Source organism: Lichenostomus cassidix, chromosome 24 (genome assembly GCF_008360975.1).
Source record: "Lichenostomus cassidix isolate B80296 chromosome 24, HeHo_3.0, whole genome shotgun sequence".
Classification (NCBI taxonomy): Eukaryota; Metazoa; Chordata; class Aves; order Passeriformes; family Meliphagidae; genus Lichenostomus; species Lichenostomus cassidix.
This window is the reverse complement of record NC_139504.1, coordinates 3,534,972-3,556,776: the sequence shown is the minus strand read 5'-3', so window position 1 is coordinate 3,556,776 and position 21,805 is coordinate 3,534,972. Positions and strand designations below refer to the sequence as shown.

Sequence of the window (21,805 nt, the reverse complement as noted above, 5' to 3'; positions counted from 1 at the left end):
CTCCCTTTTCTGACACTTTATCTCTGTCCTAGATGGCACTTTCTGATGTTCAGAGTTCGTGTGAAGTTTATTTTCAAACAAAACCGAGGCAGTCCGTGCAAGAATAACTATTTTGATTTGGGTTGACAAATATTTTCTAACCTGAAGCTAATATTTTTAAAGGTTCAGGCTGCGGAACAATGAAAACTAAAGCTGTGTCAGATTGATTTAGAGATATTTTTGTGTTGATTTTCTTTTTTTTTTTTGAGAGAGAGCATGCTTGAAATTCACACAGCTGAATTTTAGTCACTGCCTTAAAAGATTTTAATTTTATGTATATTTTTTATTTTTTTCACATGGAAATAGAGCTTCATGCAGGATCACTCAGTGAAATTCAGAGGGTCCTGATGGAGAATCTGTCACATTTTTCCCGGTTTGATTTCATCACCAGAATCTCTCCAGCCGTGTCCTGCGGCTGCTGCTGCTCCGAGTGTTTTCCCCTCGGTGTGTGGATGCCTGAGAAAGTTCCCTCAGCACCCCTGAAATGTGGGATCTGTCCTGTGTCTGTCCTTGTGTGGTGTCTCTGTGGGTTCTGCACCTGAGCCCCTCCACCCCTGCATTTTGGAAGCAGCATCGCCCCACGAGAACTCTTTTAAATCAGCTTTCACTCGGTGAAACTGAGCGAAAAGCCCGACCAGCTCTGGTGCCACCTGCTGCTGCTGCTGCTGCTTTTTTGGCTGCTCCTCAACCCTCCTCCTCCTCCGTGAGCAGTCAATGGGGACCAAAAAAAAAAAATTCAAATTATTGTGAAAGAAGGCTGAAAGCCCAAGCTGGCTCGCTGCCTCCCTGCGGGGCTGGGCTGGCCGAGCAGGAAGGTGGGACAAAAGGGACAACCCTGCCCAATTGGCTCCTCCAGGAGGCTTTTCCCCTCCTCACCCCTTTCCCAGTGGGTGATGTGTGGCAGCAGCGCGTTGGGGAACACAAACCCTGTCTCTCGGGATAAGCAGCGCGGTTCCACTGCCCGTGTCTCACCCGCTGCACAAGCACAGCACGCTGCTCCTGCCTCTCTTTCTCCTGGTTTTTACCTAGCGCTGTTCCTCCCCTCCCTCTGTTTCTCTCTCTGCCCTCCCCACAGCTCCACGCCGCTCCTCTCCATGCTTGCCTCGCCTCTCGAGAAGACCGCAGCCGAGTTTTCCCAGAGCAGGAATCTTTCTTCCTTCCTTCCTTCCTTCCTTCGCGGGGAGGTTTTTGTTTCCCGAGCCGGCAGAAGGCAAAGGGAGGCTGGGCAGGGGAGCTGAACCCCAGCCAAGCCTTGGCTAGCAACCCTTGTGTCATTGCTAAATCTGCTCCCAGAGACACCCGGCAGGGGAGGGACTTTTTGTAGAGGAGAGAAGGAGAAAAGAAACTTGAAACTGGCTTCCCGTGTGGCATGTGTGTGTCCGGAGCATCCCGTCCCTGCCCAGCGCGCTGGTGTTAGATGAGAGCACGTGAAGAACATGAGGTTTCCTGCCTGACGGGGAGGGCAGAGCTGGCCAGAGGGAGGAGGAAGCGGGAGGAAGGCGAGCGGCGGCTTTGCGGTGTGGTTTTACACCCCGATCCGAGCTAGGGTGCCTGGGGGTGGGAGCAGGAGGAGAAAAGGGCGTCCGATGCCAGCTGCCAACATGACAGAAACGCTGCAGCTCCCGGCGCTGCAGGTCCCCGAGCAGCAGGTGCTGGAGGGCTGCGCCTGGTCCAGCTCGTCCACGCCGACCCTGCGCAGGAAGCGCTTCAAGATGAGGCGGATGAAGAACGTGCAGGAGCAGAGCCTGGAGGCCGGCAGGTTCCAGGAGTCTCCTTCCTCCAGCAAGGAATACCTGCAGCTCCCATCCATTGAGATCACCCCGTCCAGTGACGAGGACACCCCCTGGTCCAACTGCTCCACTCCCAGTGCCTCCCCGCGCCGCAAGCGCTTCCTCCTTCGGAAGTGGCTGCGCGTCCGAGAGAAGAAGGAGTGCAGTGAGAGCAGGTAGGTTTGCTGGCCGCTCCCCCATCCCTGCTCCCCGACAGGCAGGAAGGGGCTGGCGGGGCGCTGGGTGTGCTTCTCGCTGGAGTTTGTCCTCGCCTGTCGGCTGGAATGTGTCACGGTGCTGGTTGGTGCCAGGGAGGATGGCTGGGAATGGCAGGACAAGGCTCTGTCCTTGCTCGTGGTCCTCCAGGTGACACAGAGCCAGCGGGTGACAAGAGTTCCCTTCACTAAGGTGAAGAGTTAACTTCACTGAGGTGAAGATTTGACTTCACCAAGGTGTCCTGAGGAGACCCTGAGAGAGAGGAGTGACCTCTCTGCTGGCATTACCTGGGCAGGAGTGGTGATGCCAAACCTTTGAAAGTGTTTGTTGGTGATATGCCAAACCTCTGACAGTGTTTTTTGGTGATGCCAAACCTCTGCCAGTGTTTGTTGGTGATGCCAAACCTCTGAGAGTGTTGGTGATGCCAAACCTCTGCCAGTGTCTTTGGTGATGCCAAACCTCTGCCAGTGTTTTTTGGCGATGCCAAACCTCTGCTGGCATTTGTTGGTGATGCTCATTCCTACCACTGAGATTTCCCTTGATATCTTTAGTTCAGTATTGGGGCAAAGAGAGGAGAAGAGAGATAAACCAAGCAGCCCAGTGGGTCTGTGTGTCGAGGTGTCTGAGTTCAGTCCTTGCCAGCTTTCCAGACCTGAAAGTCACTCAGTCCTCTGGCCCAGAAGGGCACAGATCATTCCCAGAGCCCTCCAGGAGCCTGTCAGCACAGGGGAACGAATGCCCAGCATTGTATTGTGTGGCCACAGGAAGAGAAAGCTGCACCTTGTGTAACCTCTGCAGGGCACATGCAGTGGAGTTAACTCTTCCTGTCACAGGGCAGTGGAACAATCTGCCTTTCCTGAAGGCCCCAAATGCACCAGACACAGTAAAGATTTCTCCAAGAAATTAGTGCTTTATAAATCCTCAGGCTGGCTTAGTGGGGGTCAAGTTTCCCTCCGTCACTTGCAGCTGCCATGCAGCTGAGCTGTGGGTTTGTGTTTAAATGATGTGATGCACGTCCAGAAAAAGAGAAACTTAGCATTTCTGCACCCACCAGACCACACTGACTCACTGTCTGCCCTGGTGATTGACTGTTTCCAGGGCAGAGCTTTTAATATCCACTCTGATTATGTGATAACTCTTCTGGCATCAGGTCCCTTTAGCAAGGTCAGTCTGTCAGCTTATTAATTTTTAAAGGACTTTTACCAATGAATGCATGCCACTGAGGGTCTGATAATCCCTCTCAGCAAGTTCACATTGAAAAACATCTCTTGGTTGGGAAATGTTTCGGATTTTCACGTAGCTGTGGTGAGACAAGGAGAGATTCAGGTACAGCACATGAAATGGGGAAGATAATGCATGAGGCATGTGCTGAAGTGTCAGAATCTCCAAGCTAAGGTCTGAAGTTCAGAGGATGAAGGATTCAATCCTTCAGCTGAAGGACTTAATTGGGATTTATTGATGGGGCATGTGTTTCAGGCAGGCCAAGACATGTTTCTGCTGGTGTGAAGGCACAAGAAAGAACTGATTTTTCTTGTACACATGTCATTTCCAAGGCCATGCTGACAAGAGATCAGAGATTTCTTGGTGATGTTTTTGAAGCAGGGACTGGAAAAGAGGTGAAGTGGTGGCTGGATTAGGTGGCATTAGCATACCAAAGCCAGCGTGGCACCTCCTTGCTTCATGTGCCACAGGCTCCAATCCCACCCCTTCTGCCATGGCAAACACTGCTTTCAAATGGAATTTTTCCCTCCCTAGCCCAAGTGGAAAAGCCCAGTTTGCTGGGCACTGTGCAGAGTGCAGAGATCATCCCTGGGCTTTCACTCCCCAGCTGCAAACAGCACAGAGGAAGCAGAATCTGGGGGGAGTTGGCCGTGGAAAGGGTGATAAACCCTGAAGGGTTGTGTGCCATTAATTGGAAAGAGACGTGGGGTCAGCTTTGCTGTGCCCTGAGTGAAATCGATTCCTAAACCAGCAGGGCTGGTGTCCTGTGAGCTTCAGATTGCTTCAGACTCAGAGAGAGCCCTGGCTCTGTCCTGCTGCTGTTCTGCTGGTGACAGATGCCACCAGTGCCACTTCTGTGCCACCCTTTGGGGACACAGCTGTGCTGGAGGCTGAAGGGTTTTGTCCAGCAGTTCATTCCCCAAACCCTGGCTTGGCCTGTCCAGGTGTCACAGAGATTCCCCAGATGTGCCATTCATTCCCTGCTAGGAGCTCAGGCATCCTACAGGTGTGCAAATCCCCAGATTTCACCTGGTAAAGGGACACCCATCAGAGAAAAAAATGGAGAAATAAATGGAGAAATAAGCTGGAGAAATAAATGCAGTTTGCTCCAGTCACTCCATTTCTCCAGCTGAGTTGCCTATCAACCTGCTGGAATTCCATTTTTGGAGCCTAATAACTTTTATCCCCATCCTGTGGCCCTGGACCTGTTCGGTGGAAGGTTTTCCCAGGAAATCAGGCTGAGCTCTCTGCCATAGCCCCGAGCAACAGCAATCGCTCTGTGACCCTCGGTGAGCATCCAAGTGAATAAACAAACGCTTTCGGCACTCCCAACGCTGTCCCTAATGCTCCAGCGCTGCTGTTCTCATCCGGAAACTCCAGCCTGGTTAGTTTTTAACAGCCTGGATAATTGTGAGGTTTGTTTACCTGCCGGAGCTGCTGGAGCAGGAGGGAGGCTGTGCTTTCCTCCCATTAAACAGCAGAGATGGCTGTGAGACCCTTTCCTCGGCTTTGTTCAAGGTGAAAGGGCAGGAAGGCAATTCCTGGAGGTTGGACTCTCCCTGGAACGTGTCCTTGTTCAAAAAATAATGATCCAAAGCTCAAGGTCGGTGTTCAGATAATAAAAATATTATTTTTAGGAGGGATGCAGGCAGCTTTGTACCTTCACTCCTCACCCATCACTTGCCACCCAGATAATTACCTGCACACAGCCTTATGGAGGATGAGCCCTGCATGGTTTTTTTATTAAGACATGATGATGTTTCTCCCTTCAGAGCCTGGAGATGCAATCTGGTGGCATTTTGCTGTGCATGCAACCTGCATGCATTATTGATGTGGGCATGAGGGAGCTGATTTATTATTTACCTCCTCAAGCCACCCTTGCTCGGAAGGAATCTCAGGACCTTCGTGTGATTTTTGGGCAAGAAATGCTGAGTAGATTTTATAGGTTTAAAGTGAAGGACAGCTCTCCTTTTGGCCTGAGATTGGTTAGGAATGAAGTGCTGGTGCTCCAAAAGCTGCAAAACTTGTGGATTTTGTCGGATTAGCTTCTTCAGTAGCTCTTGGCATTTCTAAAGATGATTCACTCAGGTTGGTTTTCTGCTGGGAACTCCGACACTCGCTGTGGGTTCGCCCAAAAGGAAAGGCTTGTCTGAGTCCCAAAATGCCTCCAACACGTTAAAAATGAGGTGTTTTATTAGAAGAATTCCATCCCAGCTCAGAGAAGTGTCTGTGCTGAGGAGCTGCAGGTTCCTTGAGCTGCAGCTACACAGCTGGGGAGGTTTTTGAGATGAAATCTTGATAACTTATAGAATGGAACAAATGAGGGGAGACTCTCCAGCACTGCTCAGCTCTGTGCTCTGAGCTGCTTCCCTTCCTGCTCTGAGGTAAAAATTCTACTTTTTTTCCTTAAAATACTTTCTCTAGGTTGCTTCAGTGAGATAAATCAGTTAACAGTGAACTGCTGATTTGTTGAAACTTTAGCTAAAAATGCTGTTTGCGAATAGGTGGCTTAGATATTTTGAATTGGCTTATAAAGGTCAGTGAATCTTTAATTTCAGGTACTCCATAATGATTTTGCTTTCCTTAATTAAATTGAAATTCACTCCGAGCTTTTCTGGGAATAAATTAATATTCATTCATCTTTTACTTCCACACCTATGACAAATATTGTGGTATTTCCTAGAGGGAAAAAAACCTGAGCAATGTGATTTTTATTTTTCCCCCTAAGAAACCGCTCATTGTGAAAAGCAAAAAACCCCAAAAATTTATAAGATTAAAGGCTACAGTTCCTCTCCCATTATGGCAAAGTGATCTGAACTTTTAGGTAATATCATGGAGGTATTTCCTGATATTTTTTTAAATTTAAAAAAACTTAAAAAAGAGTGAAGAGGGAAGTGCTCTGTGGTGGTTGCAGAGCTCTGGGCAGCCCTGCTGGGTGAGGTTTTTGGTCACCCCAGGTCACAGCGTTCTGAGAAGCTGCCCAGTGAGCCACTCTGACCATTGCAGTTCCCAGTTTTACAGCCTTTGCAGAACTTCCACCTTCCAGCTGTTCCAGCTGTGGCTCCGAGGGGAGGAAGTGGGGCTGCACCCAGCAAGAACTGGGAACTGGGTGTGGGCTGGGATTGCTCCTTTCTGCTCCAATCCTTGCTAAAATGTCCTTCCTGAGAGGAACTGATGATTTCACCGAGGAAGAGGCAAATGCATTTCCCCTCCATGTTCTGCTTGTAGCTGGAGTTGGTTAAGTGAGGTTTTTGGGAAGGCAAATGTCAGATGGGGAAAGCTGTTGGTCTGCTCTTCTCTGCCTTGGGTGGCTTTGGAAAGGCCAGGAGCACAGAGTTCCCTTTTTGTGGTGTCTCTAAAGTTTCCTTTCTGTGGTGTCTCTTCTCGTCTGAAGTGTGAGAGCACACCAATAGCAACTCAATATTCATGGAACTTTTTCCCTTTTGAACCTGCAAGTTCAAATTAGGCCTAAAATGCTCCCCAAAAAAGTGATTTTTTTCTTTTTTTCAGCTGCTGCAAGCCTGTCTCTCCTGGGATTGCTGATGTGCTGTTTGCTGCAACTGCAGATTTTTTTTTTTTTTTTTTTTTTTTTTTTGCCATTTGTTTGTGCTAATCCGTGCCAAGTGCCTGTGAATTCCACCAGCTCTGGTATTTTTTTTGGCTGAACCTCACTGCCTTTGTGCAGTAGTTTGTGGTTTTCTCTTAAAATATTTGCCTTTCAGTATTTGTGTGGTTTGGGGTGACCAGTCAGCCCAGAGTATCCAAACGGACTGATTTACAAACAGCCTGGAGCTGAAACGCTGTTGATCTTATCTGGTCAGCAAATATTTGCCACGGGGCCATCTGAGAGCTGTGCCTTGTGCCTGTCAGTGCTATTTAACAATTAATTCTCATTAATTCTCCTTATCACGGTGGTTTTCCACTGGATGCTGCTTCGAGTTCAAGGCAGAACTTGTTGGTTGTTAAATAAGATATTTGCTGTTAAATAAGATGTTGGTGAAAGGCTTTGTCCTGACAGCTGAGGTTGGTGTTGGTGTTTTCCTTTGTGAAAGGGATGAGGGGATGATGCCTGGTGATTTTTGTCTTTTCTTTTTATATCCTTTTTATACATTTTTAGATATTTTTATAGCCATTCCCTTCCCTTCTACCCTTTACACACTCTTTGCACCTGAGCCCCATATCTTTATAATTCTTGCAGTCTGATATTTAGCTTAGTTTAGGGTTTTTGCAAAGCAGCAAAACCAAACATTCCCAGAGATCTAAACAATCTCAGAATTAGAGGTTCCAACCTCGGGTGGATTCTCTCTCTCTCTGGAACATATTTTGTAAACTGGGCTGTAATCTCATTTAGGGTGGTTAATTAGAATAGAGGGACAATGACTTCATTTATTAAGTTTCTTATTGGGGGGGATGTTGAAATTACTTCATTTTGTGCGAAAAGCTCCCAGACTTTTATCCAAAGCACTCTTGTAGTGAACAACTCATGCTGAAGGGACAACTTGCTGTAAAAACTCATTTCTCTCTGATTTTCTCATTGCTCCTAATCTGGAGCTGAGGGTTTGTATCACCAGGGGCTGCAATTCCTGCTTCCTGTTAATTTTTAAGCCTTGATTTGGAATGTGAGCTTTAATGGGTGGATGAGCAGGGAAAGGTCTAAGGTTCATCTCAGTTGTCCTAAAGGGAATTTTCAAGTGGTATTCCCAGCATTGCTGGGCTGGGATTGACTGGGAATTCTCCTTGGGTAAGTTTTGTTCCATCTGAATTGAAAGGGCAGACTTTGGTGGGTTTTCTGTGCAGAAACAAGAAATTACGGAAATAATCCCTTCAATGCTTACTCTTATCAAAAGGAGGAAAATTCCTTTGAAAAAAGGAGGGTAAAGGTGGTTTCCTCTGTGCTCTTTCCCAGTTCACTGGGCAATAATTACGCTCAGAAACGCAAGAAAAATGTTTCTTTGATTTAGGAATGTGTTTTCCTTACACAGCTGTTGATTTATATCCTGCAGCCAACATAGAATTCTTATTCCCTTATTGCAGGAGTTCTGTGGTTCCCTATGTCCATCCTCAGAGGCTGATTTCTGATTGTTTTTTTGAGGATTTTCATAAATCCTGGGCACTAATTAGTGTTTTCTGAAAGCTTCAGCCTGCTCTCCTCTCTCTCACAGCACTAACAATGTTCTGTCTCATGCTCTAGAGGCAGAAAGGGTGGGCAATGCCAGGTGGGTGATGTCCCCAAATGCTAAACGTGTCCCCAGGACAGGAGCTGCGTTCTCAGAAAGGTCATTTCAATCAGGAAGAGCCCTTGAAGGCCTCAGAGAAGCTGCTGGTCAAAATGCAGGTGTTTAGTGAAAATATTGAACGATAATAAGGTTCATTGGCTTTTTACTCCTCGCAGAAAACTGCAAATTCTTTGGCAAAAACTCTTATCAGAAGAGGGAAGAGAAAACTAATCCCTTTATCTTTTTTTTAAATTATTAAGTACACTTGATGGAAACGTGCTGTTTGCAGTTTTGGTACCATTTCCCCCCAAAATAGACGATACTGGCTAAGAATTGTTCTTTACAATGAAAAGATGTAATTGTCGATATTTGTATTTTTTGTCCTTTTTTTTGGTTTTTTGTCCCCTATTTGTATTTCTGTGCCTCTGGACACTGCAATGTGCAGCACAAACTGTGACTGCCAGCATGAGACAGAGACCTGAAGTAATTTCATTTAACAACTCAGCTCCTCAGCAGAGGAATTGATCCCAGTCTGAGTTCCCGGAGTGTCCCGGGTGGGATGCACAGGCTGTGCTGTTGCCATGGCAGCAGAGCCAATGGTACCCAGCAGAGCTGGTGGAATCTCATCCAAAAACACCTCCAGCCTCACCTGAGGCACAACCAGCACTGCCCACGGCTTGCCAGCGAGGAAATGAAGCTGGAGCAGAATCCTGATGAGTCCCTGGAGCTGCTGGAGGGGAGTGAGGAGAGCTCGGCAGGATAAATGTGCAGAAATGCGATTGTCGCCCTCAAAACACCCATTGCAAGGGGGACAGTGACATCTGGTGGGCTCAGCTCGCAAGGCTCACCAGAAATCCGGCGCTGGCCACTTCAAAAGTTGGTTTTGAGAGCTCTTTTGTGCTTCCACCTGGGGCTGGGGAGAGTGCAAACACCCAGCAGTGTGGAGTTGGAATGTTTTGTTCGAAGGAACGGTGAGATGCTGTCCAGGTGATGTGCCAAGTCACCCGTGTGTTTCAAAAGGTTCTCAGAAAAATGAGATTGAGAGACTCCAAACCCTCCTGGCAGTTGTAAATCAGATAGAAACTTAATGCTTCTTCTTGTTTTTGCTTTTCAACCCCAAGTGGGGAGTGTGAGCCTTGAGTTTCCTTCGACCTGCTGTTAAAGCTGAGTGCTCCACAGGTCACAAAGCTCTGTTTTCTGTGATCTGGATTGAAAGTTGAGTGTTCCAGAGTGGGTTCCCCAGCTCTGAATGTGTTTTCCTCGATCTGAATTGAAAGCTGAGTGTTTCAAGGAGGTTACACAGCTCTGCCTGTGTTTTTCTTTATTTGGGTTTAAAGCTGAGTGTTCCAGAACAGGTTACAAAGATTTGTCTGTGTTTTTCTTGATTCAGATTTAAAGCTGAGTGTTCCAGAGGAGGTTTCCCAGATTTGTCTGTGTTTCCCTCAATCTGGATTTAAAGCTGAATATTTCAAGGAGATTCTCCAGCTCTGTCAGTGTTTCCCTCAATCTGGATTTAAAACTGAGTGTTTCAAGGATGTTACACAGCTCTGTCTGTGTTTCTCTCGATCTGGATTGAAAGCTGAGTGTTCCAAATGTGGTTACAAAGATTTGTCTGTGTTTCCCTCTATCTGGATTTAAAACTGAGCTCACAAAGACCTGGTTTCTGTGATCTGGATTTAAAGCTGAGTATTCCAGAGGAGGTTAGACAGACTTGTCTGTGTTTTCCTCAATCTGGATTTAAAGCTGACTGTTTCAAGGGAGTTCTCCAACTCTCTCTGTGTTTCCCTCGATCTGGATTGAAAGCTGAGTGTTCCAGAGCTCACAAAGATCTGTTTTCTGTGATCTGGATTTAAAGCTGGGTATTCCAGAGGAGGTTACACAGCTCTGCCTGTGTTTCCCTCAATCTGGATTTAAAGCTGACTGTTTCAAGGAGGTTACACAGATTTGTCTGTTTTCCTCAATCTGGATTTAAAGCTGAATATTTCAAGGAGGTTACACAGATTTGCCTGTTTCCCTCAATCTGGATTTACAGCTGCACGTTTCCCAGGGTTCCCCCAGCCCTAACTGTGGTGTCTGTGTTGCAGCAGCCAGCAGAGCAGCCAGCAGAGCAGCCACGACGATGACTCTGCGCGATTCCTGAGTCCCTTCATGCGGGAGGACAGGTGAGTCTGTGCTGGCACCACTCCCTGCTCAGCTGGTCCAGCTCCTGATTCATTTTCTTCGTATTTCTCAGAGCTGTTTAACAATAAATGGGGTTTAATTTGGTCTCACCAATGCCTGAAAAGCTGCATTTTTCATTAGAAGTGGGACAATGCCTCCAGCCCCTGAAGCAGCCTGGATTTTCCTTTGAGGCTCATTCCCCAACTTCCAGCAGCTCCACCACACTTGCTGGGATTAGCAGATCCCTAAAAACACAGCAGGGGAATTTCCTGGGTGCATCCTGGGTTGTTTTGTTCATTTTTGATGTGTTCTGAGAGCTCTGAAGTCTAGAACTTGTGTGCAGCAGCTGGGTGAGAACTGCTGGGAAGTTCCAGAGCAAACTCGAATTTGGGTTGATTAATGACTGCCCCAAACTGCAGCATTGGCACAAAAGCTGTTGAAAAAACGTTTTTTTTTGTTGTTTATTTTGGCGCATGATTTATTACTGTTGCTTTGCTCAGAGCCACATGATGAGGAGTTCTGCTGTATCTTGTAGTTCAACTTTTGAGCCTGAATCTGCTGAGTTTTCTTGTGCTGGGCAGGAACTGTGAGCCCTGAGTTATCACTGATTTATTTTCTGATTCATCTGACAGGAAATGTGATTTAATTTGGTTTTAGCAGTGTCTGAAAAGCTGCATTTTTCATCAGTTTGAAGTGGGACAATTCACCCAACCCCTGAAATTGCAGGGATTGACTCACTTGAAAGTGACCCTGAGGAGCAAATTAATGTCCCAAGAGGGGTTTTGGCTCACAATCGGCACTTGGGAGTTGTAGCTCACCTTTCCCTCTCTGTTTCACTCCAATTATCCATCTCCCCGAGGATGTGGAGCCTGGGCTAATTAACGGAACATCCCTAATTGATTGAGAGGTGTTTGCAGGCAGGACAGTGAAGCAGTTTGGTTCTCAGGGCATCACTTCTGTGTGATGTGCTGTTAGTCCACCTGAGCTGGAATTTCAGGGGTTAAACTGGGTTAGGATTTGTTAATAAATTTCTGGTTGGTGATAATGATATTTTCCACATTTCAGCAGCACAGTCAGATTTCTCAACCCTGTTTATGCAGAGCCAAGGTGAGGCTGAGCCTGCTGACCTGCAAGGTTCCTGCTGCTTAAATTTAATTACACTTAACTTCTGTTTTCATGGAGGATACTGATCCTAAAATGATCCATGTGAGGGGCAGTAAATTGCCTTTTCTGCTGGTTTTTCTCCTCATTTACTGCTGTAATTCCCTCAGGCTCTACTGGTGTAGTAGGATCTTGTTGGTTTGTGCTCATGAAACTTCACCAAGAAAGAACTCAAACACACCTTTTTATGTAATATGGACATGAATGAGTGAGAAGGATGACATAGCCTTTGAGAGCTTGCTAACTACTATTACAAATAGCACAGCTGAGAATTTTTTCTGAGTCATTTTGAATCTCTGAGACTCCTAAAAATTGAACCAGGAGGCTGTTTCTGGCTGGTTTTGTGGTGGTAAATTTTTGACCACTGAAAAAGAGTTTGGAGCTCTGAGAACTCCAATTTTGATTTTTGAATGTCAAAGAATTGATTTTGAATTTCAAAGAATTTTGATGAACTCCAAGGCAGTTCTGGTCACTTATCAAGTGACACATCAACTCTTTTAAAAAAAACTCTAAAAACCCCACAAGGGCCCAGGATCCCATCAGGCCTGTCAGATGTGACAAAAGCTGAGCAGAAGGGGAGCAGGGATGCCCTGGCAGGTGCAGCTGCTGCCCCTGGTGTCCCCGAGCAGGGCAGGAGCAGAAGGAGCTCAGAGCAGGGAATGAGCTGCAGCAGCCTCAGCACAGCTGGCAAAGTGCTGAAAGAGGCTGCCCCAGCTAAAAACAAAAGCATGCTGAGTTGCTGAGTTGATCCTGAGATGAAAAAAAACGAAGAACACGCAGCTGAGGGTGGCTGGGATGCTCCCAGCCTGGATACCCACCCGAGGGTGCTGCTGGCAGAGCTCCCTTCTCACCGAGGGATTTCCAAGCACCACGCTGCAGCTCCTGGAGCTTTCAGGAGAAAACTGAAGGTTTTGCCCAGCTCTGGATGCACTCAGGGCTCTCTGGCAGTCATTTCTCCCTAGTTTTGGGTGCTGCTGCTGGCTGGAGGGCTGGGCAGTGCTGCCATGGTGCAGAAGCCTCACCCTGGCCAGGCGTGCTGTGGCACCGTGGTGAGGCAGGTCTGCCAGCCCTGCGTCTCCTCCCTGAGGAAAAAGCTTTCCCTCTGCAAATCCGTGTGAGTTCTCCTGTCTCTGAGGTGCCTGGGGTGTGCTGAAGGGGAGTTAACTTCAGCTCGGGGTGGCAGTGTGCTTGGTGGGTGTTTTTAGGAGGGAGGGTTTGGTGGGATGTGCCAGGGAGAGTAATTTTGTGGGAATTTAGGGGTAACAGTGTCCTTTGTGGGTATTTTTAGGAGGAAGGATTTAGTGGGATGTGCCAGAGAGAGTAATTTTGTGGGAATTTAGGGCTGATTTCTTTGCTTGCTGCTTGCCTGGGTGAGTCACTTCATGTTGCTATTTATGAAATGAGGAGAATTCCATTTTTTACCTCCCAGGAAAACAGAGGTGGTGAATTAAGTCTGAGTTGCTCAGATGCTGAAACACCACTTCTGTGTAAGTACAAATTCAGGCAGAGCTGAGTGGGTGGGTCCAAATAATTGTGCTTGACTTAAATTAACTTTAAATTGACTTAAATAATTTAAAAATGTGGGTAAGGTTGGGATTGAACCTTGATCTTTCAGCCACAGATTTGGATGAGATGTGTGCACATAGCAGAGCCCATAGGCACTGAAAGGAGGCAAAGTTGTACATGAATTACCTCGAATTTTCCCCAGATTAACCCCAAATTCATGAGCCTGTTCCTGCTTGGTCCAAGGACTTGTTCCCATCAGGTTTAAGGATGCAGAGTGTTTTAATTGAAAGTTTTAATTAAAAGAGGAGAGCATGGAAAGAACAAGGTTGGAAACGGAGGAGAGGGAAGTGAATGGCAGTTTACAAGAGATAATAAAAAAATCATTTACACAAAAAACCCAATGTAAACCAAAATTATTTACATTTGCATGCTGTAAATCACGATTATTTACATTTAAATGCTGTAAATCCAAATGATTCACATAGAGATCATACCTAAACCATCTCAAACCTGGGCTCCTTGGCCCATTTCACATTTTACATTTATTTCCCTGCTGCCATGCCCCACTCAGGGCTGCCTTCCCTGCCTCCGAGGTGCCAACTGGCCGCGGAGAGCAGGGCTGCTTGCTGAGGGGATTAATTCAGATTTGTTCTGAGGGATTAATTCAGATTTGTTCTGCTCACACCTCCTTCCGGCCCACACCCAGGGCAGAGAAGGAGCCATTCTCAGAGGGGCTGTGTGGCCCTGAGCTTTGAGATTGTCTGAAAATGGTCCAATTTTTGGCCAAATGAAGGGCAGCAGCAGCAGAGAAAGACAAAGCTGCTGTGGCTCCTGTTGCAGTGCTGATACTTCAGTTCTGCTAGGAAGTGAACCAGCAGAGAAACTCCCAGAACCCAACTGGTTTCAGCTTTTCCCAGGCAGAGCTGGGCGTTTCAGAGAGGCAGAGAAAGGTTTGTCAGGCAGCCTGGTGGTGAATTCTGTTCCTGTGGCCAGGTTTCTGCAGGTTTCTGGGATTTACATTGCAGATTTGGCTTTAAATCTCCAGCTCAGAGCTCCCACCTCACCTGATGGGGATAAAGTTTGAATTTGGGGAGTGTGGGCTACATTTAGGAGCTCCTAACTGTCCTTCCAACCTTATTACTTGCAAGATTTGGGAATTTTAGCTGCACTAGTCATGCCTTGAGAACAGAATGAAAGGCTGCTGGAAACGAGGGCAGGTTTCTCTCAGCAAAAAGCAGCGTGTGGGCAACACCTCTTTGTGTGCCTGTCACAGAAACCCACCTCCCTTCACTCCGGGAGCACTGCAGGAGCAAGATGTGCTCGTGAGTCACGCCAGGAGTGTGTTCCTGCTGCACTGAAAAACTCGGGGAGTGCATTGTCCCTTCCTTCCATCCCGAGTGGTGAGTGCAGGGCAGTGGAACGAAGGTGATGCTCAAGGAAGATGGGGTGGGATGGGGTGTAGCTCTTCAGGATGCCTTTTCCTGATGTGTTTTCCTCGTGGGTCGTTGCAGATGTGGTTTGTCGCTTGGCAAGAGTGTTTTGTGAACGTTTATTTGCGTGTGGAATTTCCTAGGGGGTGTTCTGGGGTGCTGTTCAAGGAGATCTTGGGTGCACAGAGCTCAAATGTAAATCTGATTGGCACTTGGATAAAAAAAATATGTGAGAATGAAAGTACTTTAATGTGTCCTTTAGCTTCTTTGTGACATTTGCAGCCAAAATCCGGTTTAAAAGGGACATTGCCCATTTCAGAAGACTTCCTGAAGGGTGGGAATGTGTGTCCACTTCATAAAAGTCTAAAACATGATGCCAGACGTCCCAGCTGGACCACAGGATGTCTGTTCTTGTGCTGAAAAGGCGAGTTAGAGGTGGAGCTGCTGTTTGTGGTGTCTGTGAGGTGTAAATGCCATCTTTCCCCACCCTTATCCCAGGGTTTGTAGCTCCCAGCTGTGGGGTGAGGAGGATGTCCCAAGGCAGGAGCTCCTGGGGTTGCTACAGCTTTAATCTGCCTTTTAATTTAATAAAATCTCAACGATTTCAAGCTTCACTTAGCAATCCTGGGGATGAGATGGGGCAAAATTTCATTTACAATGACTTGTTTGATGTGCAGTGGGTGTAAAAAGGATAAATGCACAGGTGGGAGGAAAAAGTTCAGGAATAAGTGAGTTCAAACCCACTGGTGGAGCCAAGAAATTGGCAGACAGGACTGGCAGATGCCAGAGGGCACAAACAGGAGGTTTATTTTTTACAGCATGTTTTTCTTTTTCATTCCTCCACTCGAGTTTTTGGACAACCTGGGCCCACAATGAGCTGGAGTTTTGCTGTTGCCAGCTTGGGGAAGCTGAGGGCACAGGGGATGCTGATCCTTCTGCCCAAGCAGCTGAGGAGAAAGTGCTCTTGAGCCTTGCTGGTGCTGCCTCAGCCTCCCCAGGGACTGCTGGAAAAGGATCTGGGAATAGCTTCCTTCAGCTGGAATCCTGTGCTGCTGTCCTCACAGAGCCCTTTGCTCACAGCCATCAGCTCTTCCTGAGGTGCAGCTGCTCAGTGCAGGGCATTTCTTCTTAATTCTCTGTAGGAATAGGGGAATTCTCTTGGTCTGAGCTGGGAATTTGAGTTATTTTGCCCAGGTTTGGTGAAATATCCTGCTGGCCTTTCAAGATAATGCCATGTCCCTGAAGAGATCAGCTCTTTCCTGGCTTTGCAGTCAGCACACACACACTTCATCGTGGATATTCCATGCTTTTAGTGCTAGAAGTCTTTGGGATGTGAAAAGATTTCCAGTGGTTACCTTGGAAAATATTTACACTTCTTGGTCAGCTGTCAGAAAGGGGAGGTACTAACCATTCTAAATGAGCTTGAATCCATGAATGGATGGATGGATGAATTTATTTATTTATATCTGTTTATGGTAGAATCCATAAATCCCTTTATGGATGCTACCTCTGCAAGGCATCCTCTGGCTTCCTTCTGAGCTAAACATCCTGACTCTTCACCAGGTCTTTTCTCCCCTGTTTCAGGAGACTCAGGAAACACTGTGACAGTCTGGTTGGTAAATTCTGGCCTTAAGGATTTCATTCTGGTTATCATGACTCTCCAATTCTCTTTGTTTCAACAGAGAATGAATCCCCTCAGCTCTGTGCTCCTTACCCCACAGCAGCAGTGCAGCTGGCAGAAAGCTCCAAGGCAGCTGTTCCTTTAAAATGGAATTGCCTGTGATGGGAGAAATCCGAGAGCAGAGCTGAGAGCCCAGAGCCCTGCGCAGCTCCAGCTCTTGGAGCTCCCAGCACAGCTCTGCCCTCTCATCAGCCTCGTCACTGCTGCTTCCTCTGGGGCCAGGCTGCAGCCACGCCACCAGCAGCCCCAAAAAAGCCATCCCCGAGCTGCCCCATGGCAGCCCTGCCTCCTTCCTCGCTGGACTCCGAGGTCACGGCTCTGTGCTGCTTTTCCCCCTGCCCCACTGTGCGTGTGTAACCCGGCTGGGATTTTATCCTCTTTGACTGTCCCTCAGGTGGGAGCTGGCTGGGACAGCCTGCCCCTTGCTGCCGATGACTGTAACCGTGTGAGTGCTGCTGACCTCTGCCTTTCTTCTTCTCCTCCTCTCCCCTCTCCTCCTTTCCCTCCCCATCCGTTCCCTCCCTGGCCCGGGCAGAGGATTTGCTGTGCATTTTGGTGATGAGGTGGTGGAACAAGGTCAGGCTTTGGGATGGGACCAGCCAAGCCCTGTCCTTGAGCCCCTCTGCTTTTTTTTCCCTGTTCTCCCCCAACTTTAACCTCCTGTTTTCCTTCAGCTTCCTCTGCTGCCTGCTTTCCTTCCCCCTGGGAGTGCCCAGTCCCAAACCTTGGCTCTCCTGAACCCCTTCCTCTTGTTTTAATGTCAGGGAATATGGGCCTGTTTGGGGGATATGGGTCTGGCAGAGTTTCCAGTGTTGTATGATCTCATTATTTCTTTCCTCTGCAAAAGGATCTTAGCCTTCTTCAGGTGAGCTCAAGCCATGAGTGCCCTGAGAAACCAGGGGTGGTTTTGGGTTCCCAGGGGAGTGTGATCTGAAATGCCTCAAGCTCTGTTTTTGTCCCCCTGATTTAGCTGCTTTCTCCTGTCTCAGGTTTCAGAAATGAAGGATTCGGGATTTTTCTCTTCCATCGCAGTCATCCCTCAATTGGTTTTTATTCTTAAGCCCAAAAAATGTCTGAGGGTGTGTTCTTCACCCCTTGATCTGAAACTTGAGGTTGTTTTTTATAGGATATGGCATGAGATACCTCCAGATCTGGATGGGAGCAGAAGGTTTGGTTTCTCCAGTGTCTCCATGGATGATCCCTCAGGCATTGCCAACCCCAGGTTGTTGGACTCCATAGGAAGATTTAGCCTGATGGACCTGAAAGACTTCAGTTCCAACAGGTCTAAAGGCTTTAGGCATTTAAAAGCACTCTGATTTTGAGAGGCTGCATGTTCAGCATTATCCTGAGTGAAAATCTTGTCCTGTTCAGGTGCTGGGCTGTGGTGTGATGGGATTTATTTCAAGCCATGAGACATTTCAGGATCTCCTTCTCTCTAAGTGCAAAAATGATCAGGCCACAATATTTCTGCCCAAGGTAATGACATCCTGCTGCTTTTCCACAGTGGCTGCGAGTTCTTTGCAGTGAAGGCAGAAATTCGAAGATGTCACTTGAATTCAGCAGAATTCCTTTGAATTCAGCAGAAAATAAAAGGGAATTTCTCTCTGAGGAAATGAGTCACGGAGCTCTCTGTTCAGCAGCTTTTCAGAGTGACTGAGGCTTTGCTGGGGTGGGAGAGATTATTGCAGCACCTCAGCAAAAGGGAAGGTTGAGCTCCAGCAGGACACTGGAGGGAGGGAAGGAGCCAAAAGGCTCTGTGAAAGCAGAATTTTTTAAATTATAATATTCCTCAAGAAAGCAGTGGGAACATCCTGACTCATCCCAGGTTCTCTGCCCTCCTGCTGCTGCCCCTCATTCTCCCGACACAAACATTCTTCCTATTCCCAATTCTCTCTAGAGAATTCTTTTCCTTCTCCCCTTGCTGGAGAGCTGTTTTTCTCCATTCTGTATTTCTGAAGGTGCTGTGCTGCTCTCCCACCTTCCTCTCCCTCCCACCACCCCCAGCTCCACCTTGCTGCTCATTTCCAAACCTGCAGTCAGAGCTCAGAAATGGCTCTGAGACACTCTCAGCTCTGACCATGAGACTACAGCTCCCATCATGCCCAGAGAGACAGAGAAATGCATATTTTTTTTTCTGGAAATGGAACCTCATGTGACTTCCCAGCTGCTGCAGCAGAGAGGAGTCCCTGGTGAGGTTTTTTGCCAGGGAAATGGAGGTGTGCCCTGGCTGGCAGATGCTGTGATGGCATCTGCTGTGCCCTGTCAGGCTGCAGAGCGCTGCTGACTGCGAGAAGGACTCGGGATTTTACCCAGCTGGCCCATTTTCCTGGCGATCTGTACACCTGCACACCGAGGTGCATATCAATCAAACTCTCTCTAATTCCAATTAAACTCTCTCTCCCTTACACTCTCACGTTCTCTGTGGCAGTTTTTTTTCTCTCTCCCCATAACATTTCCTGATCCGTTTCTAATTTCCCCTCCCACTGCCTTTGTCACTAACAGGTTTTGTTTTGCATGCATTTCCCAGACCCACAGAGGGTTTGTTTTTGTTGTTTTTTTTTTTCCTTTTTTTGCTGCTGCTTCCCTAACTCCTTCAGCCTTCCCTTTTTCTACCATGTGGGAGAATCAGGGAGTGCAGCAAGCTGAATTCTCTGCCTCACAGGCAGCACGTTGCACTCTCTGCCTGCAGGTCATGCACCTTTCCTGGCGAATTAATCTGTCTGAGCCTCCCCAGCCCTGTGTTTGCCCTGCGTGGGCACTTGGAGAAGGGAATTTTGTAGTCACTGGGAGTTTTGGAGAGGTGAGGCTGCTGTGGGGAGTGTGAAGTCATCCAGAGGATGCCCTGATGGCTGTGTTGTGACAGAGTTGTGGCTGTTTGAAGGGGCAGGTAATGCATGTAAAAAGCAATGTTTTTTAATTTTTAACATCTCCCTTCGGAGGCAATTACGAGCTCGAACCCCAGGCTAACACCACCATGGCTGTGGCTATTTATAGAGCCTCGGATTCCTAGCCAGAGCTCAGGCATTTCACAGTGGGCTGTTCCCTTCCGAGCGCTGGACTTCCTCGGGAGATGTTTCCTGTTTGCTTTTCAGTTCTGGAGCTACAGAGAGCCTCTGCTGTAGAGAGGCTGCGACGTGGAAATTCAACTTTTTTTCTGAATTGTAGAATTAGGATTCTTTGCTGGAAGTCCTTCAGAAAGCTGTTTTGGGGTTTTTTTTCTCCCTCCCATGCTGCTGTGAGCACTTGTAGAAAATGCACAGAAGTAGAAATGTCATTAAGGGACATCGGTGGCTTCACGAAGGAGGGATTGAGGAGCAGATTGTCCACAGTGTGTGGAATTGCTGTTTGTGTGTCTTTGTGTCTGTGCTGGGTGTCTTAGGAGGCTGAAGTATGAGTTCATAGGATGGGCTTTGTATCCCTGGTAAGGCTGTATTTCATGGATTCATGGAATGGCTTGGCATGGAAGGAACCTTAAACCCATCCAGTGCCACCCCTGCCATGGCAGGGACACCTTCCACTGTCCCAGGTTGCTCCAAGCCCTGTCCAGCCTGGCCTGGGACACTTCAGGGATCCAGGGACAGCCACAGCCAGGGCCTCCCCACCCTCACAGGGAAAAATTTCTTCCCAATATCCCACCTAAGCCCCCCCTCTTGCAGAGCATTTGTGTATTCTGAGTGCAGTGTGCCAGCTCTGGTGGGTGCAAGCATGCATGAATGCATCCCAGCACAAACACATGGCAAAATATCCATTTTCTCTGTGCCAAGACAGGGCTGTTCTCTGTGCTGATGGCCTTTTTGGGGCGCTTTGGATGCTGAGAATTGCTGCCTGTTCCCAGCCTGCCTGACCCTTTGCCCGTCGGCAGGAAGGTGACATCTGTTCCATTTCCATCCAGCACAGGCTGGAAAATATTGAATATACCAAACCCCCACGGGTGGCTCTGCTCTGTGGGGTGAGTGTGTGAGAGAGCTGTGCCTAGGGAGTGGCAGTGCTGTGGTTTTGGGGAGGCTGAGGTGCCTTTCATGGGGCTAACAGTGCTCTGGTTTTTGGGGGGCTCAGCTGCCCTTCAGGGGGTGGCAGTGCTGTGATTTTGGGGATTCTGAGCTACCCTTCAGGAAGGTGGCAATGCTCTGATTTTGGGGATGCTGAGCTGCACTCAGGAGGGTGGCAATGCTCTGTTTTTTGGGGGGCTCAGCTACCCTTCAGGGGGTGGCAGTGCTCTGATTTTGGGGATGCTGAGCTGCACTCAGGAGAGTGGCAATGCTCTGTTTTTTGGGGGGCTCAGCTACCCTTCAGGGGGTGACAGTGCTGTGATTTTGGGGAGGCTGAGCTGCCCTTCAGGAGGGTGGCAGTGCTCTGATTTTGGGGAGGCTGAGCTGCCCTTCAGGGGCTGGCAGTGCTCTGATTTTGGGGATGCTCAGCTGCACTCAGGGGCTAACAGTGCCGTGGTTTTGCAGAGGCTCAGCTGCCCCTCGGCGAGTTTAAACCACGCTGGAAATTCCTCTGCCGCTCTCTGCTCTCTCCTGCTGCGCTCCTGAGCACGGCGGGATGAATAAGCACTTTCAGGCGGCGATGTTCCTCACCCTCAGAGGCTCTGGGTTTGCCTGAGCTCTGCGGTGCTTTCTCCCTGCCTCCCTCCCTCCCAGCCAGCATCCCTCCCTGCCCATCCCAGCAGTGCTCCCGGGAGCTGCGAGCAGCATCCCTGCGCTGCCTCCCAGCCTCCCAGGCTGATTTTCTAGAGCAAAGTAGGCCAGGAGGACCGGCAGGGAGAAGCTGGGGGATGAGTGGGGCGGCACGAAGTCCCCGTGCTCCGCCAATCCGGGCAGGGCCACGCAGTACGGGTGCCTCTTGCTGCTGGCAGCGAGCTCACCTTGAGCTGGGGCTCCGTGCCTCCAGTGTGCACCAAAGAGTTACTGGGCTGGCAGCAGTGCTGGGAGGGTTGCTGTGAGGTGAGTGAGCTCAGTGGGATGCAGCTGAGGAGCCTCCAGCCCGCGTTTTGCTCCTGTCAGTGTCCCTGTCCCTGGTCTCTGGTATGGCTGCTTTGCACCATCGCTGCTTCACCTGTCTGCCTGTGCCCTCGCACTCTTCTCTTCCCTCCCCACGTCCATCCTCCTCGTGTCTGAGCACTCCTCCTCCACCTGTGCACTGCCCACTGCCCGCCTGCTTTCTTCCTTTTCCCCTGGAATGCCCACTCGGGGGGTGGTGGTGGCACTGTCCCTTCCCCAGGGGGAGAGCTGGGCTGTTCCCTGCGCCCTGCAGGAGCTCAGGCTGGAAGGGAAGCTGGGAGGAGGAGGAGGAGGAGGAGGAGGATGAAGCCCTCCTCAGCATCCTGCTCGACCCCCGGGTGGTGGCAGGGGGGAGGAGTTGGGGGCAAGGCAATGACTCAGGTCCTGTGCCAAATTCCAAACA

At 48.7% G+C, this 21,805-nt stretch overlaps 1 protein-coding gene across 4 annotated transcripts in view; it reads left to right on the top strand.

Moving 5' to 3' along the window:
* Nucleotides 1–1,256: 1,256 nt before the first annotated feature.
* The window catches only part of GRAMD1B (GRAM domain containing 1B), an 88,359-nt gene continuing 67,810 nt past the window's right edge, over nt 1,257–21,805 (top strand). The window contains exons 1-2 of one of the 4 annotated variants that reach the window (XM_085081744.1): nt 1,257–1,984; nt 10,549–10,623. In XM_085081744.1, the coding sequence (XP_084937870.1) occupies nt 1,626–1,984; nt 10,549–10,623 (434 nt within the window). In that variant the 5' untranslated portion in view covers nt 1,257–1,625. Of the gene's footprint in view, nt 1,985–10,545; nt 10,624–21,805 lie in introns of all 4 variants that reach the window. The other 3 variants (XM_085081743.1, XM_085081746.1, XM_085081745.1) reach the window with 3 other exon arrangements.